The following is an 18,110-nucleotide window of genomic DNA, read 5'->3' as shown; positions in this document are numbered from 1 at the left end:
AAATTCCCAAGACAAGAGGCATGACAACATACACAACATGAAAAATAACAGTGTTTTAAATGGTATATATTCTGCTATTAGTAAAGACATATTTGGACACCTTTCTCTATGCATGCTGGGAGTAAAATGTACCACTGTCTGCATAGGACAAAGCCACAGCTATAGCTTATCAAATGCAAACTTTAAACCATCATGACACCTCCTAAAGTCTCAGTAGTAGACAAAATATCTCTGGGATGAAGAGAAGGAATGTGAAGTATATTTCTGTTTGGGTACCAAAGCATAAGTTTTGCAAACTGAAAACTTATGACTAGAATTAAATCGGTTAATGTATCTTGTGAATGGATAAGACAGCTGCCACTGCTAAGTGCCCTTCCCACTGTCACAGGTTTATACCCTCAAAATGTTCATTATTGTATATAGATCCTCAGTTTGTAGATGTGATCTGGAGTACTCTTCTCCATGTTTAGTTGGGGCTGAACACATCAACAGTCATACATAACTTACAAATTTGCCTGGTCTTGACTGGTACAGTGCTTTGATATGCAGGAAAGAGTATAGGACCTGAGAGCCAGCATGGTGTAGTGGTTAAGAGCGGCAGACTCTAATCAGGATAACCTGGTTAGATTCCCCATTCCTTCACATGAAGCCTGATGAGTGACCTTGGGCTACCCACAGTTCTATCAGAATTCTCTCAGCACCCCCTATCTCATAAGGCGTTTGTTGTAGGCAGGGGAAGGTGACTGAACACCAATTAAAGACTCCTTAAAAGGGTGAGAACAACAGGGCATAAACATCAACTCCTCTTCTTCTGTTATGGGACATGATAGCTCCAAAATTATTGGAGTTGCTTCCACTACCCCAAGGCTAATTTATACATGACTGTAACACTATTCTGGACACAGTGAGAAATGCTGGTTTCAATCCATAGTTTCTAATACATTTAGGATTTTATCTCACTGCTTATGTACTGTCACAATCTTTTTGTTCAACTGAAAGTAGCATTTTTATTGTGTTCTTTATGAATCAAATACAAACAGCAAGAGAAGAGATGCTATGAATGGCTGCTCTTCAGGATAGGAACTGACCTGCAGTATTTTAAGAATTGCATCAGTGAGGTAAACTAGAGTTGCCGTGTGTGTGTGTGTGTGTGTGTGTGTGGTGTTCTGTTCTCAGAACTGCCAGTAGATGTGGTCTTCGTAGCTTATCCCAGGCAAGACCTAGAAAATGTGATACATGCCTTGTCTCCATATACATTACTACAGTGTGCTCTACATGGAGCCACCTGGATGAGTGTTTAGAAATCAGCTTGCCTTGAATAAAGCAGCCAGATTATTAATGCAAGCTGACCCTAGAGAACATATTCCACTTACATTTAGAGAGCTGCACTGCTTCCACTGAATGCCCAGGCCCAATTCTAATTATCTTTTTGACCTTTAAAATCTTAAAGCAGGATAGAAGAATGTGAACCTTCTGAGCTATTAAATCACAGCAGGAGGAGAGGGGATGTACACTGGGTGCTGTGACTGAGGTGAGTAAGGCTGAGGAATCAAGCCTGTCTCTAAGATGGGTGTTTCCTTCTGGAACCTCCTGTCATCATAAGTGTGGCACAGGGCTCTACCCCAATTAGAATCTGGCTTGAAACCAAGCTTATCAAGAGGCAAGTCCAGAACCTTCTGCTTTCCAACAGATTTTTGGCCCATTCCAAAAATACATGAGCGACTGTACAAAATGGCATGGGCCTCCACTTGTATTTCTGAGACCTCTGATGCCAAGAAGGCCCTGACATCATTGCCCCTTTGGAATGTCAGAGGTCTTGGGACTGCTTGGAATCCACCCCAAAGATATGGCAGCGTAGAATAGATTTGCTTTGCACACCACCATTTTTTTTAAAGAGTGGAACACCACTTATTCTTACACCATTAGCTGGCTTTTTTTGCAGCTCTTTGAAAAGGACATGCTGGTAGCTGCAACTAGAATGTTTTTGACTAGTTACTAGTGTACTAGTTGTAAAATAAGAGATGTTCTACTGAGGCCTATTTGACTAGCTTCAGTATTGTATTAGTTACAGAATACCAGCCCACACAATAAATCATCTATTACACTGTTCTCTTTCCTATTCTTGAAGAGCTCACTGTTGCTCATGATTCTCCTTGCCAAAAATCTACTCTGGGTCTATGTGTGTTTACATGTGTGTAGCATGTTTGTGTGCATGTAAAGTATATTCCTCTTCTTTGTGCCACCACCCCAAGTTAAAATCCAGCCTCCCATGTTACCTGCGACTTGGGGAACACTAGTGAACATTGCTCTGCCTCTGAGCAAGTACAAAAGGCAGAGTTTCCCAGTTACTTCAGCCTTTCCTGTGTGTGTATGAGCATGAGCAAGTGGCTAAGGCGCACGAGGAGGAGTTTGAAACGCAGTCTGCTCTCTTAAACAGGAAAACTTTATAGTTACAGATTATCAAGCTAAAGCACAAGACAGGAAAATATCATGCCTACTGGTTTACAGATCTAAGGAAAAGAACAGGAAAAAAATCATCTCACCAAGCTAAACTTAACAATACAAAAGATTTACCTCTAACATTCCCCTCCCTGGATGTCTGAGGATCAAATGCAAATCCTGACCCCATCTGCCCCATGCAGGGGGTTTAAATGATAACTTTTAACCCTTCCTGCTTTAGCTGGCAGGAAGCCTCTTACCCAATCCAGATTTAGGAAGCTCACTTCCACATGGGAAGGTGAACCCCAATCTCCCAGTCAACCAAGGGTGCACACCCCACACATTTCAATACCCATATCATGTTTTAAAGTGGCTATCCCTCTTGCCCTTCCTGGCAGGTAGAGCAAATGGTTATCGTTTTGCGGAAACATATCTCTGCTCTTGCTGACCCCTTGGTGCCTTTTATGGCTCTCTTCTCTGGGATTGTAAGTGGCTGTCAAGGTCTCAAGGAACCCTGGTGAGCTTCAAAGCACCTCGCGTCTTCGGATCATGATACTCCTCTTCTCCATTTTATCCAAACATTATCACTGACTAGTTACGATTAGCACAACATTCCTACTCATTAGCGCAACTGCAATAAAAGCACTGAAAGTGGCTGAGGCTACTCCTTCTACCTGTGAAATGGAGTCTTACCTTTATAGAGTCTCTGTCTTCATGCAGAACAGCAGCAACAAGAGGAAAGAGAAGAACAAGAGAAACATAATTAATTTACATAAAACGTACATACTTCTTAGGTAAAGGTCCCCTGTGCAAGCACCGGGTCATTACTGACCCATGGGGTGACGTCACATCTTGACGTATACTAGGCAGACTTTGTTTTACAGGGTGGTTTGCCAGTGCCTTCCCCAGTAATCTTCCCTTTACCCCCAGCAAGCTGGGTACGCATTTTACCAACCTCGGAAGGATGGAAGGTTGAGTCAACCTTGAGCCGGCTACTTAAAACCAACTTCTGTCGGGATCGAACTCAGGTCATGAGCAGAGCTTGGGACTGCAGTACTACAGCTTACCACTCTGTGCCACGGGGCTCATACTTCTTACCATTACAAAAAAATGCATTCTCCCCATTAAATAATGCAGTGGGACTCAGTAGTAGCCAAGGTGGGACACAGGGTTTTCTTAACAGTTACTAAGAATTCACTCCTTGAGTCCCTATGACTCATGCCCTCTCCTACTGACTCTACCTGCCATGGATAATCCATCTGTGACTTTCTGGCATACTAGTAGTAACTTTGAACACTTGGTGTTTCTCATAATCCTCTGTTCCCCTTGCCCACAAGCAAGGGTCTTTGATGTGCTGCTTACTGCCAACCCTACTTGCCAAGGATTATCCACTGGGTTTCTACAATTATTTATTTGTGATACAAATAAAAAGTGGGCTTTTTATTTGTATCACAATGGGATTTCGGTTCTTTGATAGAGTGATTGGCGGGATGTAAGATACAAAAGGTTGAGAACCACTGAAATAATCAACTGCACAGAGGTTAACTTTAATGTTCAACAATACAACCAGTTTTATAAACTTGAAATGATCATTTGAACGTGTTCTCTAATGACAGTGACTGCAGATAAGCTGTAAACAGTCTAGCAGTTACTTGTGAGTTCCTGGTGCAAGGCAGAGTGAATTTTTTTTCTTCCTCCCAGGTAGACCCAATTGTACAGTTCTTAACCATTATATTCCATCATGGTCTCCAATCATTATGCTCTGCTGCAATCTCCACATCCTATCACAGGAACCTTTCTAAGTATGCCACCCTTGCACATTTAGAAAGCAAGCCCATGAAAGATGTGTTCTGAGTGAGTCACCCATGAATCTGAAGTGCCAGCCCTTTGGAAACTATGTAAATCTTTTGCTACCCACTCTATCCTGTACATTTGAACAAGGCTCATTTCCCCCCTTAGATCAATGAAGGATCTCATACCTCTTTGGTGATCGTTATCATGATGCTTCTTTTCATCTTTAATGGGTAGGTGGGACTGTCCCCCGAGGGCGCTTGACAAGGCTAGAAGGCCAGCACTGCTGCCGATGGGTGGGATGGCTGGTGGTTGCAATCCTGAAGGGTGTGGAGTGAGAGGCACTGGGAGACCATGGCCATGTGATAAATGCTGGGCCTGGAGTTGCTGCTGCTGTGAAAAACCAAACAGATATTGAACATGTTCTGAGACAGATGTGCTTTAAGCATGGTTATCTGTGCACTGGACTGCACACACATATTTTCAAGGCCTGTCAACCAATCAACAGCCTCGCTTTCTGCAAATTAATCCATCAGGAAAAATGGGACCATTAAAAATGGTATACTCATACGCAGTTACAGATGACAGTGTCTGATGAATGTTTCTCTTGGCTGAAGTGTACAATTGTTTATTGTTTGGAAACCATCTTCTCAACACAGTTCAAGTGCTCACTGTGGAGCCAAAATGGGGGAGAAATTGCACACTATACAGACTTTATTAAACCTTATTTTTACTGCACAGTTAATAAGATAAAAATTCACATGGCAAGGACAGCTCCTTCAGTGTTAAACTTCTGGAGCAGTTACACACAGATACACATGTCTAATCAAAACATATGAGTTAACTATAAATGCAGTAATACAGGGGGTTTTTTAAAGAAAGAAAGCTGAAAATTGAGAAAATTAGCGTTAAACAGTTCTCCCAGAGCTGCCGCACAGCATGCAGCGAGAGTTAATTTGAAAGAGGAAACCTGAATTAACAATCCAGAAAAGGAAACTGGTTGCAGCCACCGTTTTAAGTCCTTTAAGTGTCCTCAGCGGTACTTGAGCAAATTACTAAAGAAAATCTAATGTAGCAAGGCTTGGGTCCTCCTGTAGGCTTGCTCAATAATGCTGAAATAATTGGGCACTCTGTGCACGTTTAGTGATGCTCGAATGAAAAGCTAGAGGCCTGCCCTTGTACTCTTCTCTAGCTGCTGACTCTGTGTTGTGACAGGTTTATTTGAGTGGGACTGTGATGCATGCACCAGTAACTGCACTGACAAGAGTTTAAAGTCATTTTTACCAGCACACTGGCAACACATACAGAAAGCCCTTGAGAGGTTAGTATTGGAGTGCTTGACCTCAGCCAAGGCTGCATCAAGCTTTCTGCTATACTAACCATTGTGGGGTAGATGGTTTGTTGATGCTGCTGAATGGGAGGCGAGGGGGGAGATGCGTGGTAAGGGGGAGGTGGAGAGAGAAGAAATGTGTCATGCTTAATCTATCCCAATAGGGAACTGTTTCACTTCACACTTGCACCAGAAACAAACCAATCCCCCCCCCCTTACAGAGAATTCACAGACTGACTCTGAAATCGGCTTTCACTTTCACCAACCAGAACAATCTCCCTTCAAGCAAGGGAGATTGCTTCTTCATATGTAGAATTTTTCTACAGTGACAGGAGCAAACAACTATATTTCTACAATTCATAAATGTCTCCTTTAAAGTGTTCTCCCTGTCTGTTTTCTCAATTGCAACTCTACACTTTTTGTAAACCTTGCTTCTCAGTAAAATTCATCACCTAAAAATTTCACTTTGTGAAACCAAACACAAGAGTGATTTTATTTACAATTGTATAATCTGAGCAAAGTAGTTCTAAAGTTTTGGGAACAAACAGTCAACATCTGGCTTCCGTTTAAGCTAAAATTAACCTTTTAATAAGGAAGTGCATCAAGACAAAATTTCAATTATAACCTTCATTTGGCTTTTCAGCAAGCTAAATTTAGAAGTTACATACAGCAGGTTTACCAACCCCAAACTCAAAATAAGGAATGTTCCTTACACTTTAGTAAGAGACAGTCCTTTAAATAAAAAGTGTGATCCAACAATTCAGTTCTCTCCTCCCACCCCCTGGCTATGATAGGGAAGTGTTAATTTGCCACAAACAACGACGTAACACCAAACTCATGCTAAGATCCTATACCACAGTCAAGGTCCTCAAGACAGGCCACAAAATAAAGAAATGTACAGTCTTCTACAGGAAGATCAATACTTCTCTCACCTGAGCCAATCTCGAGCTCAAACCCAGATTTTACCAATAACTGGAGCAGGTTGGAAGAATCTCCCCACCCTTCTTCCCATAACAAAGCCAGTGAGCTTTTCCAAATGTTATAAGGGATAGGACAGTGAGATTGTTCTCATTATTTACAGGGCCTTTTTAATTATTTTCCCTAAATTGTGAAGTTAAAGAATGCCAGGATAAATCTCAGTTTATATGGCCATTAATGTTCTGATTTAAGGAGGCTTGCTTTATCAAAAATCCGAGAATGCCAATACTGTGTGGACACTTTAGCTGCACCACACATTGGTGCAAGAATCTGAGGCTCTGCTGCAGCCTAACCCTATCCCACCCTTGAGGCATGGCTGTGGCTCAGTGGAAGAACTACTGCTTAGCATGCAGAAGGTCCCTGGATCAATCCCTGGTATCTCCAGTTAAAAGGACCAGGCAACAGGTGATGTGAAAGGACAACTTGAGACCCTGGAGAGCAGCTGCCAGTAGACAATACTGACCTTGATTCAGTATAAAGCAGCTTCATTCATGTGCCCACCACATGGAAAGTAACAAAACATAAGAGGAGATATTGGGTAATGTCAGGAACAGCATAGTATGTAGGAAGGGCTGCATGTTCCTGATGGGGTCTTGCTCAAATTCCTCTGAAAAATTCAGATCAGGATCAGAGGCAGGCAGGTATGAGAGTACATGTGAGAGTAACATAACCATAGCCAGCAATCACTGACTTTAAAAAAATGCAACATTGACTTGAGAAATACAGTTTTTCCTGTTCTCCAACAAACCAGTTCATCAATACAACTTTTGCAGGTGGTATCAGGACAGAAGTACCCAGTAACAGAATATGACATTACATGTTGTCAGAGTTTCAGGAGCTTCACATGCTTATCTACCATACTACTTTATATAAACAAAAATCATATTCAGTGGCTCAATTGATGGAACACTTCTGGACACCCACCCACCCCGGTTACGTCAAAGCAAAGGACATATTATCTTGAAAAAGCAGTGTCTTCCAAGGACGCAGGTGAAGAAATTTTTGAGGCAGCTATTTACAAATTAGTTTTCTGGAATCAAAGAGAGTGATCAAGATTTTTGAATGCAGGAATGATCCTCACTTTGATATGGATATTGGTGCCTATCCTCAAAGAGAACACACATGCATGTTCAAAATGTGCCACATTCTCCTTTAAAATCCTGGAAGTGGGAGCCCAGTCCAGACCCCCAACCCCGGTGAGAAACAGACCAAAACTGATATATATGCATCCTTTGCATTTGGTAAGAGGTGCCAATATCTTACATTTGATTATATTTTTTGTACTTGGCCATAAATAAAGTGAGAATCAACCTGACTTTACATTTTAAAGGGCTATAACAAAAAGGTGAGGGGGGCTTGAAAAAAATTGGAGGCTTCACATTCATTTCACTGCCCTTTCCCACCGGCAAGATCTCATATATTGATGGCAAACTGAAACCTCCTCCCTACATATCTAAAAAGGATCAAATTAAAAGCACAATGTGCTTAAACACCATGGACAAATTAGCTTCTAATGTTCTCTAGTTAGAGTCAGCACATTCAGAAGCCTATTTTCCTGGAAAGGATTCAGATTTCTACTGGATATAGTCCAAGCAGTGTCCATGCCAGAGTAATCTAGCATTTCCCCCCTTATAGACCCTGAAAGCTCATTGCCATTATCCAAACAGCCCTAACATCCTCCTCCAACCCCGAGACATTTCTAATGTTAACTGACAAATTAATCTCTCACAGACCTCACTTTGTATCTCAAACGACATGCATGCTCTGTGTACTTCCTTTCCAAACTGCCCAAAAATATAGAGGCAAGATCCAATAAAAAATATTCTCATTAGTATTGCTATTGAAATCACATTGCGAAAAGAAAAGAACTACTAAGAAGTTAAAATGCAAGGGAGTAGAATGGGAAGAGAAAAGTAGCAAACCTTATAGGGGGAAATTACAATGAGCAATACATACCATACTACTAAACGCACTAACTTAAAATGCCTAATAATGAAACAGAACTGAAGTGCTAGTAAAGACCCAATGTTGGATATTGGGGAAATGAGTCATTTGGAGAACTCTAGTCAGTAAATGCGATCCAATAAATAATAACTTAAAACTCTTCCTCACCCATTCCGAATCAGAAGGGCTACTTTAGGAACTATGAACATTCATTCAACTCCTTCTCCTCTGGTGATGCTTCTCAAGAATCCTCTTCTTAATCAGGTGAACTGATTAAAATACCATCCTGGGGAAAACACCTTCCCTCTGGTCTCCCTTAGACTCGGTTTAAAGGACTTGGCCTCACCCTTCCTTGCTTGACTCTTCCAGCCCTCCTTCCTGTGCACTAAGCGGCGACTTTCTTTAACTGGCTTTAGTTTCTTTTACTATAGAAACACAAGCACTATAAATCACAGCCAAGATGAGAATTTTACCTTGTTGCTAATAGGCTGTCATGAGACAGGTGTTTTTTGTTCCTCACAGAAAATGTCACCTGTTTCTTTTTAGCCCTCACAGAGGCTTAACCACTGTTCACTGTATTCATTATTTCTGTAACCTTGCTATGTCACAAATGGGTTGGCACTTGAAAAAAGGTCCGCAGCCAGAAGGCAGGTGGAAATGGGCTCTTCATCGGCTCTTATGAGGTAATTTTCTTTAAAAGCTTGGAGATAACAGAGCACGGACCTGCCCATCTCAGGACAACTAATCCACCAGGTTGCTGGTGGCAGTGGGAAGAACTATAAAAGCTACATACCATTCTTAAGCCAGGCTTTCTCTCTGAAGATCACAATACAACCACCTCATAAAAACAAGTGAAGAAAGGAACTAGAACATGAAGCATTTGGAGGGATGATGTAGCTTACGTCTGAGTCCAAGATCAAACCCAATATGCAGATGACATTCAGCTGTACTTCATCTTAACAGCTGAGTCAGGTGGGTCTCTTGACATCCTGAACACGTGCGTGTGTGTGTGTGCATAAAGTGCTGTCAAGCTGCAGCACACTTATGACAACCCCATATGGTTTTCAAGACAAGAGACTAACAGGTGACTTGCCATTGCCTTCCTCTGCATAGAGACCCTGTAATTTCTTGGTGGTCTCCCATCCAAGTACATACCAGGGCAATGTTCAGAACAGGTGCCTGGAAATGGCAATGAGTTGGATGAGGGCTGATAAAGTGAAGCTCAGTACAGACAAGACAGAGGTGCTGCTGGTCAACGACAAAGCTACTTGAGGACTGAGGAGTCAGCCTGTCCTGGGGGGTTGCATTCCCCCTGAAGGAACGGGTTCGTAGCTTGGGGGTAGGGCTGGATCCTGACCTACAGTTGGAGGCCCAAATCTTCTTTGTGGCATGCAACACCTTTTATCAGATTCGGCTGAAATGGGGTCTCCTATGGCTGTTCGCTGAAAAGCATGATCTGGTCACAGTGATCCATGCTCTGATTAGATCCACGTTAGATTGCTATAATTAGCTTTATGTGGGGCTGCCTTTGAAACCCGTCTGTAAACTTTAGCTCATCCAAAATGCAGCAGCAGGGCTATGGTCAGAGGCTGGATACAGGGTTCGTATCACCCAAGTGCTAAAGCATCTGCATTGGCTGCCCATTTCTGGGCAGAATTCAAAGTGCTGGTTCTTACCTTGGGGCCAGGAGACTAGAAGACGTCCACCTCCCATATTGTCCAGCCTGCCAGTTGAGACCTGATTCACAACCCCTGTTCTCTGTGCCTCCTCTTTCAGAAGTGAAGCAGAAGGCAATCAGAGACAGGGCATTTTCAGTAGTAGCACCTTGCTTGTGGAATGCCCTTCCCCTCGAGGGCTCGCCTGGTTCCTACATTGCTTTCTTTTAGCCACAAAGGCCCAAAAAAAAAAAAAAAAAAATCTGTTGATCCAGGCTTTTAATTAAGGGGTTGATTTTTTAAAAAACTATTTTAGCCTGGAAACTGTTTTAACCTGCCTGTGGTTAGTTTTTATGGTATATGTTTGTATGTTGGGTTGGGGCTTTTTTAATGCTGGATTTTAATATCTTTTAATGTTTTGTTTTATTTTGAAAGCTGCTTTGGGCAGATTCCTGAAGAGGTGGCAAAAATATTTTAAATAAACAAATAATATCCACCATGCATAGAGAACATCAAGAGAAATTCTCTACCCCGTAGCCACCACCTTAAGGTTAATAATGCAGAGATCCAGCAAGAATGATTAAGGACCATTTTAGATGGGGCCCTAAACTACTACATTAAGCAAAATTTTCATAATTTAATTCAAATTCTTCAAAATGGATCATATATCAACAGAGCGCAGACCATTTGAGCCAAGCCATCTTGTATGTTTGATACACAAATAAATGCAGTGATTAAGACATAGCATCTCTTGCTACTCCTGAAACATGCAAACAAAGGCAACGTGAAACAAACACACCACAGAGCCAGCCTGCTCTTCCACCTTTCCACCATAACAATTTGTGTACAGTATACAGCAGGTGGCCAATTTGTTTTACAGCCTTTAAGCTCCAAGCACAGCTTAATATAGGCAGAGCCTTTGATCAAATAATAAAAAGCCAGAAAAATAAGTGATTGCTGCACAGAGGTCACAGTCTATTACTAATTTATACAACACCCCACCCTGGCTCTCAGAGGTTGGCAGCTCCAAACACAGCGCACATTTGGTGGAAATGATTTTACTAAACAAACTGAAATAGTTACCATCCATAATTTACAGAGAAAATGCTCCTCTCCCCTCCATGGGCATTAAATCAAAATGTTCAGAATCGATGGGGACAGCCAAGTTCTCTCCCCTATCACAGATTCAGACGCAGACACTCACAGCTGGCATAAATCAAGGTATGTCAACCAAGATCAGTGGAGCTGCGCCAAATTATGCCAGGCAAAAGTATAGCCCTTATTTCTTAACCTTTGTTTCAGATCAAAGACCCAAAGAGTAAACTCATTTGAAAAGCAAAAAGCAGCCCCTTCACACACAATTCCTCCCTGCGTTAAGCACCAGTGCAAAAATGCATTAGAATTTAGCAGCATGAGCCACGGACCAGTGGCGCCATGGGGATAATAGCATGCACTGATGCTAAATTTTTATTAGAAGTTGTATGCACTTATCTATACCACATGACTATCCAGAGAATTCCCAACACCTTCCAAGCTCCCAAATGTTTCAGGATGTATTTATTTAAGTGACACAGTTGATATGACTGTCACATCTTGTTATGAAAGCTGTGACCCATGGACTACACAATGGAAATACCAGTCTTTTTAATCTCAACACAAAACAGCATATTAATTAGACAAATTTAAGGTCTGTTAATTGTATGCTACTCTAAAGGAGCCCCCCGCAAAAAAAAGCTTGTTTGCTTTTAACAAATTCTTATTGTTGTCAAAGCAAATATTATTGAAGTCATAAAAATGCTTAAAAATTAACCAGCACTATATGCATGTAGTATGCATGTACATTTGTGTGTGTGTATTATATAGACACATACGTGTATGTGAGAGACAGAGAGAAAGTTCCGGCAAAATCATTTAAATCATTTTCTTAGTAATACAAGTAATATTTAAATAGATTTAATAGTACTGCTCCAAACCAGTGAATTATGAGTTTAAAACCTATTAAAATGTAATGTTTTTTTTTTCCTGAGCTGAGGGGAGAAAGATTTAAATCCACTGAATTTTAATATTTCAGCTTGAGCTGCAGGAGGTAGAGAAAGTCCAAATGAACTATTCCATCAGCACCATTCAAGCATGAACATTTTAATCAGTTTTACTTCCTTGGAGTTCTCTAACACAGTTTACGCTGTCATTCTGAAAGCACTTAACACAGAGAGTGTGAAAAACCACCAAGGCTTGTTATTGCCTTCACAATTGATAGCAAATAATTTTGCAGGCTTCCTATCATTAAAGTGTCACTGCTAAAAATTGAGGTTCAGCACTTCTTGTGCTAAATTGTATTTTTTGGAACATCACTGCATACCTGGTTCATACATTTTTGCTACATTTCTCTCTGCAATAAACAGGCACACAAGTGCTATTCATTTGTATGCTACAACATAAACACTGGTATGCAGTAGTATTGCATGGGATGCACGTATAAAACATATCCATTTAAATATATACATTTAAAGGAGTGATAACAAAAATCAATTAATTGGGGGGGATAAATTAATTATCTTTTTTTTTTAAATGGCAGTGCATTTTTCCTAAAAGTGCCACAAGAAACAGCCCATGTCATTGTGTTGTCCTACACCAGATTGGAAAAGGGTCATCAAAAACCGATCAGCATATTCTGGATACCTATTAAATACTGGGATGTATTAACAAAATGCAGAATTTTTACCCATTCTACAATTCTATTTGAGGGATCTGTGTCAGAAAGATATTCTGTTCTTTTAAATTCCAGCATAAGAATAAACTTGTTGAAGTCAAACACTTTTGCTCACGTGCTGATAGTTAACCTCACATTAATAGTGCATTTACTGAATCATACTTTCTGCTGATTATACTGGCTGAGATCCAAAGAGCTAACGCTGATGAACACGAAGGAGTAGGCATGCCCACTGTCATTGTGGACCTATTTCCTCTGAACAACAGGTCCTTATATTGGGTCACAAACAGCTTCTGAAACTTCCTCTGACTTTCAAAAGCAATTAGCTAATGAGGTCCAGGAAGTACATATTTCAGAAATACAAATTCAGAAGCTTCCTGAACACACAGAACTACTGGTGTGACTCCTTAGATCCAAGCCAATCCAGGCCAATAAAACCTGTGTTATCTTCCATTTTTATCTCTAACCACCCTCTCTACTGTCCTCATCATTTGCCTAAATCTTGGCCCTTCTTCCCATCTTCTCATAAGGTATTTTAAAAAGGTAAAATACTTCTAGCCTAAACATCTTTACTTTAAGACAGTGCCATTTTGATACATTTTTTTAAAAAAAATGTTATTTAATTGTGTTTCATTTCTACTCCAACACAGAAAATAAATCCCGACACATAGCTTGATTGTACCCATGATATCTCTTCAAAGCAGATTTTAGGAGCACAACTAATACTTGAATGAACATACAAAGGAACTTAATCTAATTTCAGGTATCCAGATCTCCTCATTTGTAGATTTAGTGTGCAACTGAGCCAATATAGTACCCTTTAAATCTCAGTGATTTCAGTGGAGGTAAGTTTATGCTTCCAATAAAATTAATGCAACCTAAAAATACTTACCCTTGGGGAAAATCATGCCTTTATTTTATGCCCAATAGTGCTAACACTTCTCATTAATGTAACCTTACACAAATGAATAATGATTTCAGATAAAACAGTGTTCAAAGTCCCATTCCAAAATGTCATGAATAAGACTGGCTCAAAAAATGAGATAGGGTTGTATGTTCCTAACTGGTGTGCAGAAGCATATCTCCACTAAACTGTGAATTGCAAAAAGGGAACTGTATTGATAAGGCATTCTTCCATACAGCATCTCATGTAATCGTGGACAATATCTAAGAACACTACTGTTACATGCCTTAAGTGCAAGATATGCATCTCCAGAATGCATAACAGTTGTGATTCTAAAGGAATTCAACTCAAACCTGACAAACTTCCCTAGATTCATTTGTAACCCAGAATAATTAACTATTTTCCCTCTTTTCCTTTAAGAGTTGCATAAAAAGTAGAAATTTAACATTTTCCATTATCATGAGTGTATAGAAGAAAGTTTTGTGGGATGGACTGATTGAGATATTGTAGCATGGAAAAGATTTGTACCACATCCTGCATTCAGACATGGTGATAAACTGGGGTTGTACTGAAGTCCTGTTAATTGTGATGTCAGTCGAACAAACCAAGATTTTTATTTTTATTAGCACCAAACTAGGATTTCAAACTATGATTTGTAGCGGGTTTGTTATGGTTTTTACTAAATGTAGTTTGTTGTGGATTCTGAATTCACAAACCACAATTTGCAAAGCAATTCAGCCCCACATAGGTGCACAGTCACAAGGAATGGAAGGGGGTTCTGCTTCAGAGATAAAAGGAGACTTCAACATAACTTAGCATTTGTTACTTATGTCTGACAAACTAATCCACAGGTTAAACCACATTTTATGGTTATTTCTGAATGCGACCCTATTCAAAGAAAAGAAGTTGGGGAATGGCTGTTTCCTAAACGGAGTCTTCTCAGCCAACTCCAGCACATTGGATGGTGTCTCTCCTTGATTCTCTTACCTGTTCCCATATTAGAGATGAAAAGAAAAATAATTATTTGTTTTTCTCTGGGTGCTCAAAATACTCACCCGCTGCCTCCAGTACCTGGCTCCACTAGTTATAATCCCTCACAAGTATACACCTAACCCATATGATTCTTCCAGCCAAGCCACCTTTTGTTTTTGCCATCAAGTCACAGCTGACTTACGGCGACTCCTGGTTGGGTTTTCAAGGCAAGAGACGTTCAGAGGTAGTTTGCCATTGCCTGCCTCCGTGTCACAACCCTGGTATTCCTTGGAGGCCACCCATCCAAATACTAGCCAGAGTCAACCCTGCTTATCTTCCAAAATCTGATGAGATCAGGCTAGCTTGGGCTATCCAGGTCAGGCTCAAACCACACTACCTCCTTAGAAACAACCAAACCACTTTCCCTATCTTTGTTTCACATACACCAAGTCACTGCCCTGGAGGGAAGATGGACACATAAAGAAAAGTGATAAAGCACCCAATTCACACATTACAGAGTTCACTCCTTAGGTATGGGTTCCCCACCTGTAAAAATCATGCATGAGCTTCAGATTCTCCTCAATTCCTGTGTGTACAGTAATAGATTTGGATTCTGACTGAAGGGTGCATGGAGCAGGGCCTTCAGTCTTCCTCCCTGCACCCATTTCCTGACCTAAATGCCACTGGGGACCTTATTTGGCCTCTTAGGGAAACTCACATGTACACATGGGCTACCCCAAAAGGCCATACAGTACACCCCAGGCCAATTGCAGGTCAAGAAAATGGTATGATGGGGGGATTAACCCCTTCTCCCACATGCTGCAATTCAAATCATGCACTGCATGCATGAAAATTAAGGAGAGCCCACAAGTCTCTCAGACCCAACCTGTGTACTATTATGATACGTCAGTTGACTGAGACAGCTAGTAGCACCAAGTCTTTGCTTTCAAGACTTCACCCCCTGATGGCTAGGAGAAGATTTCAATCCCACCCATCCCTCCTAACCTCTGAAATCATCATAACATTTCTGATCTCAGACAAGCAAACACACAACGCAGAAAGGGTTTCATTCCTGGGCGGGCAGGCAGGCAGACTAGTCAGCTTCAATCTGCATGTATAAAGCTAACCACCCCCCATCTTATTTTAGATTTTTTTTAAAAAAAGAACATATATATGTTTTGATCTTTTCCAGTGGTCGACCAGAAATTTGAAAAATGTTCAGACTGATTTTCTTTCCCACGGTTGGTTAGGCATCCCAGTGTGGCCTTTTCTTCTCAGTGAAGCAGCCAAAGAAATTGCTTAGGTTTCTAGCTCCAAGTAGGACACTTCCATTATGTGCACAGAAGAGAGTGAAAAAAGTAATACCATTCAGTTCTAAAACAGACCATATTTCTGATTTGTATATTATTTGTGTATACTATTATTTGTATATTATTCCAGCAAAATATTCAAGTTTTCCCTAGGGGGAATAATCCAGCACAAGGAACTCACCAACTAGCTGGCATTGGCCTATCTTTTATTAATCATGTTTTGATGGCATTGGACTGCTTTTTAATCCTGTGTTTTAACGTCTTAGTTGTTTAATGCTGTGTTTTTAATTAGTTTTATTGTACTTGAGCAGGTCACTGGAAAGGCAGTATGTACGTTTTCTAAATAACTTAATAAAATAAATAGATGAAATATCTGATCCAGTTAGTCACAATTAACTTTTTCCTGGATTGTGATCTTAGTATTTAAAGTTCAGCTGATTTACAGACTAGAGACATGAATTCCTTTGAGAGGGCCCTCTAAAATGGTATAGACAGTTTAGAAAAGGGGCATTAAATGTTGCAATATGAGTAACTTAAGAACTCTGGAGGACATACAATTATATATTGCAGGCCTGAAATTATTTTAGTCTCAAATAGTTTGTTACAGTTATGATAGTGAAGTATTTCCCAACAGCCTCATCCTTCTCACCTCCACTTCCTATCGTTTTCCCCAAAACTATTTTTTTCAAGACAGATAATATTTAACTTGTGTCAATCTGTTGGTAATTTTCAATGGAACATGACCTGTGAAAGAAGTCATTATAAGTGTTTCATTCCATTAAACACAACTAGTTTACTGTCAGGAGAACAACCTGTCTTTCCCTGTTTCAAGTTCACTTCAGCATTCTGCATTTAAATGGCATGGATCAGTGGTTGTGTTCATTTACCAATGAAGGTAGAATATTGCAAAGTTAACAAGGTGTTTCATCAGATTTCATGAAATTCTGGCAGGAGGATCTACAAGGAATCGTACATACAAATGTTCAAAGAGGAGAGCTACATATTATAATCCCTTTTAACCTATCCATGATCACTTTCAGTCCATGATCACTATCAGTTATTATGTACTCCTGTGAATACTTCACTCCACAAAGTATCTCCCTTTATCCAGAAATTCCTGATTTCTTGCATCTCTTGAATGTCTCCAGGATATTTACCTAAACGAACTAATACAAGGGTATGTGTGTATAAATTGATGAAAATTGCCAGGAAGAGCTAGTGATGGAAATTATCAAATTCAGTGAAAATGGCCACTCAAGCAGTGGATAAGCATCCTGTCATCTTATTTTATTTACTAAGATAATTAAAGATTTTAAAAATACAAAATACAATAAAACTTCACAACTCTTTCTTCATAAAAGTATATTCCTTTTGTGTAATATTATTTTCACATTTCTTTTTTCAAGTATATTTCCTTATTTAATTATATTCCTTTAAATATTAAAACTAATTTAAAGGAGCTTAAATATATAAAAACAAGTGTGCTGAACAGTATATTGGCATTACTAACAATTTGTAACCCGTCAATGTATATCTAAGTCTCATGTCTACCTTCTTGAGTCCAAGGAGATAAGTCAGGATATAAATATTTTAAATAAAATAGAAAAACCTAAATAAAATATTTATATATAGAATCTTCTACACTCTGGTGGACACTGTCATCAAGTCACATACAACTCATGGTGACCGTGTGGAGTCAAAGCAGAAGACAAAGAGATGTGAGTTTGCCATTGCCTCTCTACAAGCAACCCAGGACTTCCTTAGTGGTCTCCCATTCAAATACTAACCAGGGCTGACCCTACTTAACTTCCAAAGATCTAATGGGGTTAGGCTAGCCTGCGCCATCCATGCTCCATTACACTCTAGATATGCATTATATAAAGGAAGAAATTAAGCCAAAACAATAAGTGAATCTCTTAATTTCCATACCACCAAAAAGCACACTTCTAATTTGCTGCAATTTGGTGGTTTAAAATAGCACTATGAAATGATTACTTAAAAGTTCTCATAATAATTTAACAAACCCTACAAATTCTTACACACAATATACAGTGCCTTTGATAAAAACATTGTTCAG

At 40.0% G+C, this 18,110-nt stretch overlaps 1 protein-coding gene across 5 annotated transcripts in view; it reads right to left on the bottom strand.

The window, feature by feature from the left end:
- LOC130477169 (transducin-like enhancer protein 4) overlaps positions 1 to 18,110 on the bottom strand; it is a 195,100-nt gene that overhangs the window by 51,700 nt on the left and 125,290 nt on the right. For 3 of the 5 annotated variants that reach the window (XM_056849239.1, XM_056849235.1, XM_056849237.1), the window contains 2 exons: positions 4,419 to 4,623; positions 3,133 to 3,149 (listed from right to left, as the gene is read on the bottom strand). In XM_056849239.1, coding sequence (XP_056705217.1) covers positions 3,133 to 3,149; positions 4,419 to 4,623 — 222 coding nt within the window. The remainder of the gene's footprint in view (positions 1 to 3,132; positions 3,150 to 4,418; positions 4,624 to 18,110) is intronic. The other 2 variants (XM_056849236.1, XM_056849238.1) reach the window with 1 other exon arrangement.

This window comes from Euleptes europaea, chromosome 4 (genome assembly GCF_029931775.1).
Source record: "Euleptes europaea isolate rEulEur1 chromosome 4, rEulEur1.hap1, whole genome shotgun sequence".
Lineage (NCBI taxonomy): Eukaryota > Metazoa > Chordata > Lepidosauria > Squamata > Sphaerodactylidae > Euleptes > Euleptes europaea.
This window is presented reverse-complemented; position numbering and strand designations above follow the sequence as displayed.